This window comes from Muscardinus avellanarius (genome assembly GCF_963383645.1).
Source record: "Muscardinus avellanarius genome assembly, chromosome: 3".
NCBI classification, from domain to species: Eukaryota; Metazoa; Chordata; class Mammalia; order Rodentia; family Gliridae; genus Muscardinus; species Muscardinus avellanarius.
The window spans coordinates 45051484-45066585 of NC_137788.1; the positions used below are offsets into that span (position 1 = coordinate 45051484).

General features: G+C 43.4%; 1 protein-coding gene across 1 annotated transcript in view; it reads left to right on the forward strand.

Moving 5' to 3' along the window:
* Positions 1-1080: 1080 nt before the first annotated feature.
* Positions 1081-15102, forward strand: part of ZYG11B (zyg-11 family member B, cell cycle regulator) — a gene marked incomplete at both ends in the record, with an annotated part of 61654 nt that continues 47632 nt past the window's right edge. Inside the window, 2 exons of the mRNA XM_080692246.1 lie at positions 1081-1110; positions 14074-14239. Of these exons, the coding sequence (XP_080548372.1) occupies positions 1081-1110; positions 14074-14239 (196 nt within the window). The remainder of the gene's footprint in view (positions 1111-14073; positions 14240-15102) is intronic.

Sequence of the window (15102 nt, forward strand, 5' to 3'; positions counted from 1 at the left end):
GTGGAACCGGACATGGTGGCACAGGCTTGTAATCCCAGCATTCGGGAGGCAGAGACTGGAGGATCGCGGTTCGTGAACAGCCTCAGCTAGTTAACAAGGCCTTTCACAACTCAGTGAGACCCGGTTTCAAAATAAAGAATAAAAGTAGGGTAGGGGGTGTAGCTCGGAGGTCAAATGCCCCTGGGTTACAACCCCAGACCTGCAAAAAAAAAAAAAAAATTATATATATATATATATATGATTGGGGGTGTAGTTCAGAGGTATAATGCCCCTGGGTTCCATCTCTGGTACCGAAACAAAGAAAAGGCTGGGGTGTAGCTCGGAGGTAGAATGTCCCTGGGTTCTATTCCCAATACCACAAAAGCCAAAACAAACAAAGGTCTGAACATGGGAGAGGCTGAATCCAGGGTAATCTTTAGAGGAGAGGTACCTGAGAGGGCGGAGCATTAGAAGAATCATATAAGAGAATGTTGAAATACTCAAGAATGATGATAATAGTAATGAGTGACAGTCATTGGAAGCCAAAATCTTAATGACAGAAAGATGTTGATTGTGAGTGACACAGCGGTCTGGAGGTGGCTGAAGCTAGGGCTCTAGTCTCCCGTCCTGACGTAAGACTTAAAGCTCTTATTACTTTCCAATGGGCCGGGCGCATTTGAGGGGGCGTCGCCCCTTTAAGGGCCCGGACGCGGCGCGCGCGAGGTCCGGCTGCGAGCAGGACGCGGCCGCGGAGTCTGCGCGTGGCGTCGGGGGCGGGGCCTCGCGGGGCGGGGCCGGACCTCGGGGCGGAGCCTCGCGGCCTCGGAGTCTGCGCGTGGCGTCGGGGGCGGGGCCTCGCGGGGCGGGGCCGGGCGCCGGGGCGGGGCCTCGCGGGGGGGCGGAGTCTGCGGTCGGGCCAGGGCTGCGGCTGCGGCTGCGGCTGCTGCACTTCCAGCTTCTGAGGGAAGGAGGCCGAGGCCTGGGCCGAGCCCGGCGCCGCCGCTCGCCGGAGCCTCCTGGAGCCTCCTGGAGCCTCCGCGCCGGCTCAGCCTGGAGGCCGGCTCGGGCCCGGCCCGCCGCCGCACCCAGGACCGAGGCTGCATGTCCGAGGACCAGGCCGGCGCAGCCATGGTGAGGGAGCTCGGCCTGCGGAGCCGCAGCCGCCGGCCAGCCTAGCCCCCGAGGCCTGACCCTCCCCGGCCTCGGCGCCTCAGCCCCTCGTCACCGCGCCCCGGTGTCCTGCTCCCCCTCCCGGTGCTCCGCGGCCCCCGCCGCGCGAACCCCTTTAGGTGACGCCCCCTTAGTCTCCCTCCTCCCGGCGATACCCTTTTGTCACCCCCGGTGACAGCCTCCTTGGCGTTCCTTTGGCTTCTCCCTCCTTGCCCCGAGCCCTTCCTTTTCTCCTCTACCATTTTGCCTTTTTTGTCTCTACCGTGATCTTTACCCCTTCCCCCTCCTTCCTCTCCATTTTCGCTCCTGCACTTTGCTCTCCCTTCTCAATGCTCTTCACCATTTTATCTCCACTGCCCCCTCCTCCCCTGCGTCCTCTACCATCCACGTTTCCTCTGCCCCTTATCAGATGTCCTGGCTCGCTACCTCGCACAGCTGTCCCCATTTCCTTCTGCAAGCTTCAGGGGTCTGAGCAGGAACAATCTGAAAGGCTATTGCTTCCAGGGAGCTTTGAGCGGGTGGAGAGGGATTCCTACGCTTCCTGGCTTGCTTTCTTTCCTCTTTCTTTTCTCTTTCTCCCACCCCCCCTCCCTTTCTCTCTCGGAGGTGGGATATTGGAGGCAAGGAAGAGAGCTTGGAAGCTTTATTACCTAGTGTTGTTGGAAAATCTGACTGTGTGATAGAGTGGTGGAGTGAGGGCCACCTTGCACATTGTGACCTGAGATATCTAGCCTTTTGACTAAAAAAATAGCTAAAAATGCCTTCAAATCTATTTTTGGGCGTCTTTTAATGTGGAAATATGGTTTGGGAAATTTAAAAATACTTATTTACAGCCTTGTTATTACATAGAACAAATGATTTGTTTTCCTTGGAGGCAGATACCAAGGGCATCTGAGGACTGAAAATCAGCTTGGCAGTCAGATTGTGACATTCTCACTAATACCTTCTAAAGGGTTCATTTGTTTTGCCATTTCTTGGGGGAACATTTTATTTGCAAGTTTTTTTTCCTGTTTTAGAATAGGTTGAGACTTCAGTTGCTTCTTCATTCAATTGGTTTACATGTGGTTTACAGTATATTTATTGAAAACATTGCTCCATCATACAAGCTAAATTTTTATATCTGGGAGGAATAAGACATTCCAGTCAAAATCTATTTTATTTATTTATTTATTTATTTATTTATTTATTTATTATTTTTGCGGTCCTGGAGGTGGGACCCAGGGGCATTCGAAGTAGAATGCTACATCCCAGCCTTTTTTTTTTTTTTTTTTTTTTGCAGGTCTGGGGCTGGAACCCAGAGGCATTTGACTTCCGAGCTACACCCCCTATTCAATTTTTTTTTTTTTTTTTTTGGGTGGTACTGGGGTTCCTGGAAGCCCTTCTACCTCCGGGCTACACTCCCAGACCTATTTTATATTTCTGAAACAGGGTCTCTTATGCCAGCGCGGCTGGCTTCGAACCTGCGCGATCCTCCTGTCTCCGCCTCCCAAGCGCGGGGATTACAAGCGTGCGCCACCACACCCGGCCTCAATTTTTTATTCTTTATTTTGAAACAGGGTCTCACTGAGTTGCGAAGGGCCTCACTGAGTAGCTGAGGCTGTCAGCAAACCGTGATCCTCTGGTCTTAGCCTCCCAATACAAGCAGGCCACCACACCTAGCTTCCTATTTTTTATTATTTATTTTGAAACAGTGTCTCACTGAGTTGCAAAGGGCCTCACTAAATAGTAGCTGAGGCTGTTGGCTAACTACAATGGATCCTCCTGCCTCAATCTTTCAAATGCTGGAATTACAAGTGTGTGCCACCATGCCTGGCCTCTATCTGCTTTTTAGGAAAAGGATTTACTATCAAATCATTTATCTATAAACTTTTCGTAGCTCACTGACTTCTGCATTTACAGGTTGTCATTCTCCTGTGCCTATCCTTTGCTTTCACAACCCATCACGGTCATTGTGTGTTAGTCTTTCTCTCTGTGGAACTGAGACTGAGTTTAGGCAACAACTGTGCCTTACTTTCTTTTTCGCAGTACTGGAGATAGAACCCAGGGCCATTCTCCTCTGAGCTACACACTCAGCCCTATTTTTTATTCTTTATTTTGAAACAGGGTCTCACTGAGTTCCAAAGGGCCTCACTTAGTAGCTGAGGCTCTCTGTGAACCACGATCCTCCTGTCTCAGCCTCCCAAATGCTGGGATTATAAGTGTGTACCACCATGCCAGGTGTGCCTTACTTTCAGTTATTCCCAGTGCCTTGGTCAAGCAGATGCGTGATTGATTCGCTTTATGATATTATTTCACCACCTTACAATTTTAAACTGAAATTTGAGGCAGTTTTAGTGGATTATACAGAAAAAGTGTGTTTTGAGAATTTTTTTTGATAGGAGATGTGTTAAAAGGAAATTTAGAGCCAGGTGTGGTGGCTCATTCTTGTAATCCCAGTACTTGGGAACTCTTATGAACTCTTCTATGGGTATTTAGGACCCAAAATGTTATTTGGGCTGGGTCTGAAAGATGAATAGGATTTATTTATGTAGATCATTTTGGGAGGGGGAAGAAAGCTTTATCATAAAAAGGAGTAGAAAACAGGAGTTAGGATGTACTGTAGGAAGCAGTATTGCATTTGTATAGCATGGAAGGATGTAAGAATGAGAATGGGTAGTAGGAAATGAGGCTAGAAAGGCATTATCTTAGTTGGCTGCTATAACAAAATGCCATAAACTGGGGAGCTTGTAAACAACAGAAATTTATTTCTCACAGTTCTGAAGGCTAGGAAGTCCAGGGTCTAGGCACTGGCACATTCGAAGTCTGATGAGGGCTGTCTTCCTAATTCTTGGAGGCACCTGCTTTCTCCTTGCATCCTCACCTGGTGGAAGGTGCAAGGCTTTTTTATTTTATTTATTTATTTATTTATTTATTTATTTAATTTATTGGTGGTACTGGGGTTCCTGGAAACCCTTCTACCTCCAGGCTACACTCCCAGACCTATTTTTATATTTTTATTTGGAAACAGGGTCTCTTAAGCCAGTGAGGCTGGCTTCAAACCTGTGCAATCCTCCTGTCTCCGCCTCCCAAGTGCTGGGATTACGAGCATGTGTCACCATGCCTGGCTATTTTTATTTTTTGGTACCGAGGATTGAACCCCAGAGGTGTTCTACTTCTGAGCTACACCTTCAGGCCTTTAAAAAATTTTTTTACTTGCCAGGCATTGTGGTGCATGTTTGTAATCCCAGCATTTGGGAGGCTGAGACCCGAGGATCATGGTTCTCGAACAGCCTCAGCTACTTAGTGAGGCCTTTTGCAACTCAGTGAGACCCTGTTTCAAAATAAAGAATAAAAAATAGGGCTGAGGGTGTAGCTCAGAGGTAGAATGCCCCTGGGTTCAATCTCCAGTGCTGAAAAGAAAGAAAGAAAGAAAAAGAATACACAGATATAGCAACAAGAAAATAACTGACAGGCAACAGTGACCTCTCATAAAAGGTTTGATATACAGTAATATAGATATGCCTACAGTAATACTGCCTCAGTAACTTAAAATAATTTTCCTAGAGAAATTCAACACAAGTTACTTTGAAAATGACTAGAAAAATTACCCCAAAGAGAATAAAACTGAGTTTTGTTTAAAATTTTTAGTGAAATAGGAAGTAATTCTGTCTTTATATGACTGCTTCCATGGCTAGGATTTATCATCTATGGAAAAAAAAAAAAGCCTATATAGCCAGGCATGGTGGCACATGCTTATAATCCTGGTACTTTGGAGGTTGAGACAGGAGGATTGAGGTTCGTGGCCAGCCTTAGCTATTTAGTGAGGCCTGCAATTGAGTGAGACCCTGTTTCAAAATAAAAAATAAAAAATAGGGTTTGGGGTATAGCTTGAAGGTAGAATGCCCCTGGATTCAATCCCCAGTACAGAAAAAAAAAAAAAAATTTTTATAGTCTTCATTGCCAATCTCCAGGAAAGGTGTTTCTTACCTGTCAGTCATTTTCTTGTTGATATATCTGTGTATTACTTACTTATTTTGTGTATGGTACTGTGTGAACCCAGAGGTATTCTACCTCTGAGCTTCTGCCCCAACCTTATTTTATTTTTATTTTGAAACAGAGTATCACGAGGTTGTAGGTTGATGAGAGTCTATTTCCTGAGGCTCCAACTAGAGAATGAACCCAGGGACATTCATTCTAACTCCAAGCTACACACTCAGACCTATTTTTTATCCTTTATTTTGTGGTACTGGGGTACTGGGGGTAAACCCAGGGGCTTTTCTACCTTCGGGCTATACTACCAGATTTTTATTTTTTTTTTACTTTATTTGGAAACAGGGTCTCACTAAGTTGCTGAGAGCCTCACTAAGTAGCTGAGGCTGGTTTCGAACCTGTGCGATTCTCCTGTCTCAGCCTCTCAAACTCTGGGATTACAAGTGTGCACCACCACGCCCGGCTTATCCTTTATTTTGAAACAGGGTCTCACTAAGTTGTGGAGGGCCTCACTAAGTAGCTGAGGTTGGCTTCAAACCTGCGATCTTCCTGTCTCTGCCTCGCAAGTACTAGGATTACAAGTGTATGCCACCATAACTGGCTTACACTTATTAACTTAAACATTTAGTGAAACCATGTAATAGGCATTATTTTAGGTTCAATCAGTGAATAAAACATTTTTTTTATGAAACATGTTTATTGTATGATGATAGTTATAAGTAGCTAAGGCTGTCTATGAACCCCTATCCTCCAGTCTCAGCCTCCCAAATACTGGGATTACAAGAGTGCGCCCCCATGCCCGGCTAATTTAGTTTTTTTTGTTTTTTTTTTTAAAGAAATCTGAAAGCCAGGCTTGGTGGTGCAGGTTTGTAATCCCAGCATTCAGGAGGCTGAGACTAGAGGATCGTACTTCCCTGATAGCCTCAGCTATTTAGCAAGGCCCTTCACAACTCAGCGAGACCCTGTTTCAAATATAAAGTAAAAAATAGGGATGTGGGTGTAGCTCGTAGGTACAATCCCCCTAGGTTCCATCCCTGGGACTACAAAAAAAAAAAAAAAAAAAAAAAAAAAAGGCTGGATGGAGGTGTAGCTCCAAGGTAGAATGTCCCTGGGTTTCATTGCCAGTACGGAGGGTTGGGGAAAGAAAGAAAAAAAAAAAGCAGAAAAAAAAAAAAAGGCAGGAAATCTGAGCCAGGTTTGGTGGTACATGCCTGTAATCCCAGTACTTGGGAGGATGAGGCAGGAAGATCATAGGTTCAAGAAAGCCTCAGTAAGTAGTGAGGGGATATAGCTCCGAGGTAGAACACCATTGGGTTCAATCTAGGGACTCCGTCCTTCCTTCCTTCCTTCCTTCCTTCCTTCCTTCCTTCCTTCTCTCCCCTTCTCCCCAATAGTTCTGGTACTGAGACAGGAGTATCACAGGTTTGCAACCAGCCTTAGAAATTTAAGGAGGCCCTAATTAAAAAAAAATAAAATATGGCTAGGAGTATAGCTTAGAGGCAGAATGTCCCTGGGTTTAATCCCCAGTAATACACACACACACACACACACACACACACACACACACACACACACAACACTTGGAAGTGTTGCAAAACTGTATATGTACAGATAACATCTGTTGGAATTTCTTGGAAGGGAGTTTGGCAATCTGCAACAGCAGTGTTGTTTTGAGTTGGTGGTTATTGCTATTATTGCTTATTTTGTGTCTTGATTATGAATTATCATTAACTTCTTTATTGATTTTGCTTGCTGTGGTTTATTTGGTTAACTCTGGTATGTGGTAATGTGTAATAGTACTTTTCCTTAATATTGCTAAATTCAGACCATGACCATGTATTTTTGTTTTTATGGTACTGGGGATTGAATCCTGGGGCTATAACCCCAGCCCTACTTTTTTTTTTGTGTGTGTGTGGTACTGGGAATGGAACCCAGGGGCAGTTTACCTTGAGCTACACCCCTAGCCCTATTTTTTATTCTTTTGTTTTTCTTTGCAGGGGTATTCTACCTCCCAGCTATACCCCCATCCCTATTTTGTAGGTTTTTTTTTTTTTAATATTTTGAAACAAGGTCTCACTAAATTGCAGAAGGCCTCACTAAATATCTGAGGCTGTCTGCAAACTGTGATCCTCATGTCTCAGCTTCCCCAAGTACTGGGATTACAAGTGTGTATCACCACGCCTGGCCCCAGTCCTACTTTTATTTTTTATTTTATTTTTAAAAATTTTATATTTTTATTTATTTATTTATTTATTTATTTATTTATTTGCTCTACTAGGGATAGAACCCAGGGGCTTTCTACCTTTGAGCAACATCCCTAGCCTTATTTTTTTTTTTTATTCTTTATTTTGAAACAGGGCCTCACTGAGTTGCAAAGGTTCTAAGTAGCTGAAACTGTCCACAAACTGTGATCTTCTTGTCTCAGCCTTCCAAATGCTGGGATTACAAGCAAGTGCTGCCACCTCCAGCTTTTTTATTTTATTTTATTTTTATTTTTGTGGTACTGAAAGTGGAACCCAGGGACTTTTCTACCTCCAGGCTATACTCCCAGACCTATTTTATACTTTATTTGGAAACAGGGTCTCATTAAGTTGCTGAGAGCCTCACTAGGTAGCTGAGGCTGGCTTTGAACCTGTGCAATCCGGCTTCCATTTTCTTTTTGTTAAAGCCTATGTGCTTAAAATTTTTTCTTTAAATTATACTTCATTGTAGCCGGGTGTGGCGTCGCACACTTGTAATCCCCGCGCTTGGGAGGTGGAGACAGGAGGATTGCGCAGGTTTGAAGCCAGCCTTGCTGGCTTAAGGGACCCTGTTTCCAAATAAAAATATAAAAAATAGGTCTGGGAGTGTAGCCTGGAGGTAGAAGGGTTTCCAGGAACCCCAGTACCACCACCAAAAAAAAAAAAAAAAAAAAAAAAAAATTATACTTTATTGTTATCACTATTTTATTTTTTTGGAAGTTGGAAGCCCAGAGAATGGGTAAGCTATGAGGGTATTGTGTGTGTGTGTGTGTGTGTGTGTGTGTGTGTGTGTGTGTGTGTGTTACTAGATATTGGATGCAGGGGCATTCTACCTCTGAGCTACACCCTTAGCCCTGTCTTGTTTTTTATTTTGAAACAGGGTCTCACTAAATTGCGGAGGGCCTCACAAATTGCTGAGGCTGGCTGAAAACTTGAGATCCTCCTGTCCCAAGTACTAGGATTACAAGTGTATGTCATTATGCCCAGCTTATAGTTTGCTATTTTTGCTCATGGCAGCTAGTAGGTATCTTTAGCTATGAAGGTGGGGAGCAAATGAGAAACTGTCTGGGGCAAGTTTAACCTTTATTATAGTTTTGTACAAAACATTTCTCAAGTGGTCAACATGTCTACATGCAGTACTAAGTAGAATGTGATCCAAAAGTTAAGCAACAAAGGAGACAGGCACAATATGAAGATAGAGATGACAAGCACTTTTCGCTCAGTCTTGTCACCCATCAGACATCTGCAGCCCAGTGAAGTCAGTATTTTCATCAAAAGCGGCCTTCAAGTCCCTAAATAGTGACTTAGGCAACCGTTGTAATCATCATAACCCACACACCAGAAGTGTTGTCTACAACAAAGCTAGCCCAGTTGTGTTACCTCCAATATTAGTGATTTGGGGGGGGGGTTACTCTCCAATCTGTGCTCTCAGCCCTATTTATCTTTTATTTTGAACAGAGTCTCACTAGGTTGATGAGAGTCTCACTACTTACTGAGGCTGTCCTCAAGCTTGTGATCCTCCTGTCAGCCTCCCAAATTCTGGGATTACAGGTGTGTGCCAACATGCCTTTCTCCAAAATTAGTAATTTTTAAGTCAACTAAGCCAATGAAGCTAGAAGATTTATTTAGGTTTTTGCCCCAGTAAACAATTCCCCCACTTGTCTTTGTTCCTGTTTCATCTTGAAGGATTTGGGGTCCATTAGAGGTTTTTCTGGTGGTCATCTTAGACCTCACTGGCTTTAGGTGGTCTAGAAACATGGGGTTCCTATTCTGTAACGTCCTTTCCTTGAGGATAAGCAGAGCGCAAGAAGCCGTGGAGTAAGTACCATTCCCAGACACCTTACTTCACTTCTCTGGGCTATAATGTATCTAGGTTAACTTTATCTTTTTATACTGGGGATTCAACCCAGGGGTATTCTACCTCCAAACTACACCACTACCCCTTTTTATTTTGAAAAAGGGTCCCACTAAGTTGCTGAGGCTATTCTTGAACCTTTAATTCTCCTATCTCAGCCTCCCAAGTACTAGGATTACTGGCATGCATAATCACACCCAGCTGAAGGTTAATATTTTTTTGGTTAAATACTACTGTAAGATGGGCCTGATGGTGCTTACTTGTAATCCTGCTATTTTGGAGGCTAAGAAAGGAGGATCGCATTTTCTTGGCCAGCCTTAGCTACTTAGTGAGGCCCTCTACAACTTAGGGAGATCCCGTTTCTAAATAAAGAATAAAAATAGGTCTGGAGCCCGGTGTGGTGGTGCACACTTGTAATCCCAGCGCTTGGGAGGCTGAGACAGGAGGATCGCACAGGTTCGAAGCCAGCCTCAGCTAATTAGTGAGGCTCTTCGTAACTTAGTGAGACTGTTTCCAAATAAAGTATAAAGTAGGTCTGGGAGTATAGCCTGGAGGTAGAAAAACCCCTGGGTTCCACCCTCAGTAAAAAGGTCTGGTGGTATAGCTTGGAAGTAGAATGTCCCTGGGTTTGATTCCCAGTAACACACACACACACGAAATGCTTGTACGATGCCTGGCATATAATAGATACTTAGAAAATTAAACCACTGAAATGGAAGCCCAGTGACTTTATCATTTAATATGTAACCTAGGCTTCTCAATCTCTGTTTACTGCTCTTTAAAAGTCTTCAAATGGGCATGGTGGCACACACTTGTAATCCCAGCATTTGGGAGGCTGAGACAGGAGGATCACAGTTTGCAGACAGCCTGAGCTACTTAGGCCCTCTGCAATTCAATGAAACCTCTTTTCAAAATAAAGAATAAAAAATAGGGCAAAGGGTGTAGCTCTGAGGTTGAATGCTCCTGGGTTCCATCCCCAGACTCACCAAAAAAAAAAACAAAAACAAAAAAAAACTTCAGCTGGGCGTGGTAGCACAGATTTGTAGTTTCAGCATTTGGGAGGCAAAGACCAGAGGATCGCGGTTCTCAGATAGCCTCAGATACTTGACGAGGCCCTTCGCAACTCCGTGAGATCCTGTTTCAAAAATAAAAAGACTAAAAACTAGGGCTGGGGGTATAGCTTGCAGGTAAGTGCCCCTGGGTTCCATTCCAAATATTGGGATTACAAGCATATGCCACCACATCCAGCTTTGTTATTTATTTATTTATTTATTTAGTTGGTCTGAGATGGAACCCAGGGGCATTTGACCTCCGAGCTACACCCCCCGCCCTATTTTTTATTCTTTATTTTGAAACCAGGTCTCACTGAGTTGCAAATGGCCTCACTAAGTAGCAGAGGCTGTCCGTGAACCATGATCCTCTGGTCTCAGCCTCCCGAATGCTAGGATTACAAGCATGCACCACCACGCCTGGCTTTTTATTTATTTATTTATTATTTATTTTGTGGTACTGAGGGTGGAACCCAGAGCATTTTCTACCTCTGGGCTATACTCCCAGACCTATTTTATATTTTATTTGGAAACAGGGTCTCACTGAGTTGCTGAGAGCCTCACTAAGTAGCTGAGGCTGGCTTGGAACTTGTGCAATCCTCCTGTTTCTGCCTCCCAAGCGCTGGGATTACAAGTGTGAGCCACCATGCCCGGCTTGTTTATTATTTTGAAACAGAGTCTGAAGAAGTTGTAAGAGGGTCTTGATAATTGGCTGAGGTTGGATTTCAGCCTGTGATCCTCCTGTCTTAGCCTTGCAGATACTGGGATTACAAGCATGCCCCATCACGCCCGAATCACAATTAGTTTTAGAACATTTTCATTACCAAATACCCAGCACTCACTGCTCATTTTCTCCTTACCCTCCACTGAAGCCTAAACCACTAATCTCCTTCCTTCTGTGTGTGTGTGTGTGTGTGTGTGTGTGTGTGGCTTCAGATTGAACCCAGGGGCTTAAACATGCTAGACAATCACTCTACCAATGAGATAGAATCACAGCCCTTTATCTCTGAGAATTTACCTATTCTGAGTATTTTATGCAAAGAAGAGCATAAGATATGTGGTCTTTTGTGTCTGGCTTTTTAAAGTTAACATTAAATGTTTCCAGGGTTCATCCATATTATGATATATTGAAATTTCTTTTTTGATCAGTAACTCCATTGTAAGACTACTATATTTTGTTTATTCTTGTGTGTGTGTGTGTGTGTGTGTGTGTGTGTGTGTGTGTGTAGACATTTTGGTATTGGGAATTGAACCCAGGGGCATTCTACCTTTGTGTGACACCCTAGCCCTCATATTGGAGATTGAACCCAGGGGCACTCAACCACTAAGCTATGTCACCAGTAATTTAACTTTTCATTTTGAGACATAGTCACTAAATTACCTTGAATCTGAGATCCTCTTGCCTCAGCCTCCTGAGTAGCTAGGATAACAGGCATGCACCACTGCACCTGGCCATGTTTATGTGGGCATATTTTCATTGATTTTGGGTTTATTATGTTCAGGAATAGAATTGCTAGGTCTTATGGTAACTCTGTTCCACTTTTTGATGAACTGCCAAACTGTTTTCCAAGACAGCTGTAATATTTTACATGTCCACAACCCATGTATGAGGTTTCTAAGTTTTCTGCATCCTGGTCAACACTTGTTATTGGCCATCTTGGATTATAAGCATTCTAGTGGGTGCGAAGTGGTATTTTACTGGGATTTTGGGTCTATTTTCCTGATGACTATTGATGTTAAGAATCTTTCACTGGTCATTTGTAAATTCTTTGTAGTTTTATATCTTTATACTTTTGCCTTTGTGTGTGTGGGGGGTAGTACTGGGGGTTGAACCCAGAGTCATTCTACCTTCGAGCTACATCCCCAGCTCAGTTTTATTTTTTATTTGGAAATAGGGTCTCCCTAGGTTAATGAGTCACATTACTTGCTGAGACTATCCTCAAGCCTATGATCCTCCTGTCTCAGCCTCCCAAGTACTGGGATCACAGGCTCCCACCACCACACCAGCTTCAACTTTTTTAAGAGTTCTTTTTTTTTTTTTTTTTTTTTGGTATACCTCTGAGTTATACCCACAGACTCATTTTATTTATTTATTTTTTGTTTGTTTGTTTACTTACTTATTGTGTTACTGGGGATGAAACCCAGAGGCTTTCTACCTCCGAGCTACACCCCCAGCCCTATTTTTTGTTCTTTATTTTGAAACGGTCTTAGAGTCTCACTGAGTTGCACTTGTAATCCCTGCGCTTGGGAGGCAGAGACAGAAGGATTGCGCAGGTTCGAAGCCAGCTGCGCTCGCTGGCTTAGGAGACCCTGTTTCCAAATAAAAATATAAAAATAGGTCTGGGAGTGTAGCTCGGAGGTAGAAGGGCTTCCAGGAACCCCAGTACCACCAAAAAAAAAAAAAATACCTAATAGATGCTTAATATAGTTATATTTTAATTATATTATTTAGTGTTTGTTTTTGCAGTTAAAGCCTTACATTTAAATCTTGGCTTCCACCGGGTGTGGTGGCACACGGTTGTAATCCTCGGGTTTGGGAGGCTGAGACAGGAGGATCACACAGGTTTGAAGCCAGCCTCAGCTACTTAGTGAGGCTTTCAGCAACTTACTGAGACTCTGTTTCCAAATAAAGTATATTTTAAAAAATAGGTCTGAGAGTATAACCTGAAGGTAGAAAGCCCTGGGTGCCACCCCCAGTATCACCAAAAAAAAAATCTTGGCCTCCTTATTGATTGATTGATTGATTGTACTGGGAGTTGAACCCAGTGGCATTCTACCTCTGAGCTATACCACTGCCCTATTTTTATTTTGAAACAGGGTCTCTCTGCCCTAATTTTATTTTGAAACAGGGTCTCTCTAGGTTGATGAGAGTCTTACTATTGCTGAGTCTGTCCTAGAATCTGCGTCCTTTCTTAGCCTCCCAAGTACTAGGATTACAGGTCTGTACCACTCTGCCCTTCCAGCCTTCCTTCTTTCCTTCCTTCCTTTGTTTCTTTCTTTCTTCCTGTGATACTCCTGTCCCAGCCCCCCAAGTGCTGGGATTACAAGTATGTGCCACCATACCCAGCTAAACTTTGTTCTTTTTGCGGTACTGGGGATTGAACCCAGGGGCATTCTACCTCCGAGCTATCCCCCCATCCCTATTTTTTAGTCTTTATTTTGAAACAGGGTCTCACTGAGTTGCAAAGGGCCTCACTAAGTAGTAGCTAGGGCCGTCCTCGAACTTCAGTCCTCCTGTCTCAGCCTCCCATATGCTGGGATTACAAGCGTGCAGCATCATGCCTGGCGTTTTCTTTTTTGATATGTTTAACACCTGTACAAAATTCTTTTATCCCAATAAAGCAGTCATACTGAAACTATCAGATTGGAATGGGAAATTAAGTTGAAAAGTAAATTAGGGTTAAATTTTGGAAGAACTTTTATATCAGTCTAACAATATAAGAATTTTGGCTTTTGTCTTTAGGCGTGTGGTAGTCCATTGAGCGATTGAGTTAATGGGGGGGAATTATAAGTAATAATTTAGGAAGATGAATCTGTTATGTCTCTGAGGTCTTTCCTGACCACCCTTGACTGGTTAGAACTCTTTAATATGCATTCATAGTACCCACTTTATCCTTTATTATAGTATTTATATGACTGTGTGTAAATGTTTGTCTAAGGGTTTCTCTTCCCTTGCTTCTGAGAACATGAGTCACACATTGTATTCCCACATGATCTACTTCCTGTCACTTATTGAGTGAGTAAATGAATGTCTTGTGGAAACTAACTTGTTCTTTCTGTGTTCCCTTTATGTTTCTTCCCGGGCTCCAAGGAGGAGGCGTCCCCCTATTCCTTACTTGATATCTGCTTGAGTTTCCTCACCACTCACCTTGAGAAATTCTGTTCAGCAAGACAAGATGGAACACTGTGTCTGCAGGAACCTGGAGTATTTCCACAGGAGGTGGCTGATCGACTGCTTCAGACCATGGCATTTCATGGTAAAATTAAAAAATGGAGGAAACAAAAAACCACGTTCTGTTAATTGACACTGGATTTTGAAGTACTGCTATGGCCATTCAATAATAATAATAATTTAATAATAGTATATAAGAATAATTATTATTAAATGATGTTAGCAGTATTTGAATAATAATTATTATTCCCAAATAATAATTATTACCAAATAATAATAATAATTGTTATTGATACCAGGGACTGAACCCAGAGGCATTCTAGCTTTGAGCTATATGCCTAGCCATTTTAACTTTAAAATAGAGTCTTGCTTAATTGTTGAGAGTCTCATTAAATTGCTGGGACTGGCCAAAAAATGGCTGTCCTCCCATATCAGCCTCCCAAGTCCTGAGATTACAGGTATGCACCACCACGTCCAGCTTAATTATTTTTTTTAGAAATAACAGAAAAAGCCGGGTGTGGAGGCACACACTTATAATCCCAGCATTCGGGAGGCTGAGAGCGGCAGATTGCAGTTCATGGACAGCCTTAGCTACTTAGTGAGGCCCTTTGCAACCCAGTGAGACCCGGTTTCAAAATAAATAAAGAATAAAGCCAGGCGTGGTGGCACACGCTTGTAATCCCCGCACTGGGAGGCGGAGACAGGAGGATCACGCAGGTTCGAAGCCAGCCGCGCTGGCTTAAGAGACCCTGTTTCCAAATAAAAATATAAAAAAATAGGTCTGAGAGTATAGCCCGGAGGTAGAAGGGCTTCCAAGAACCCCAGTACCACCAAAATGAATAAAGAATAAAATATAGGGCTGGGGGTGCAGCTCGGAGGTAGAATGATCCTGGGTTCTATCCCTAGTACTGCAAAAACAAAACAAAACAAAACACCCCAGAAAAGATA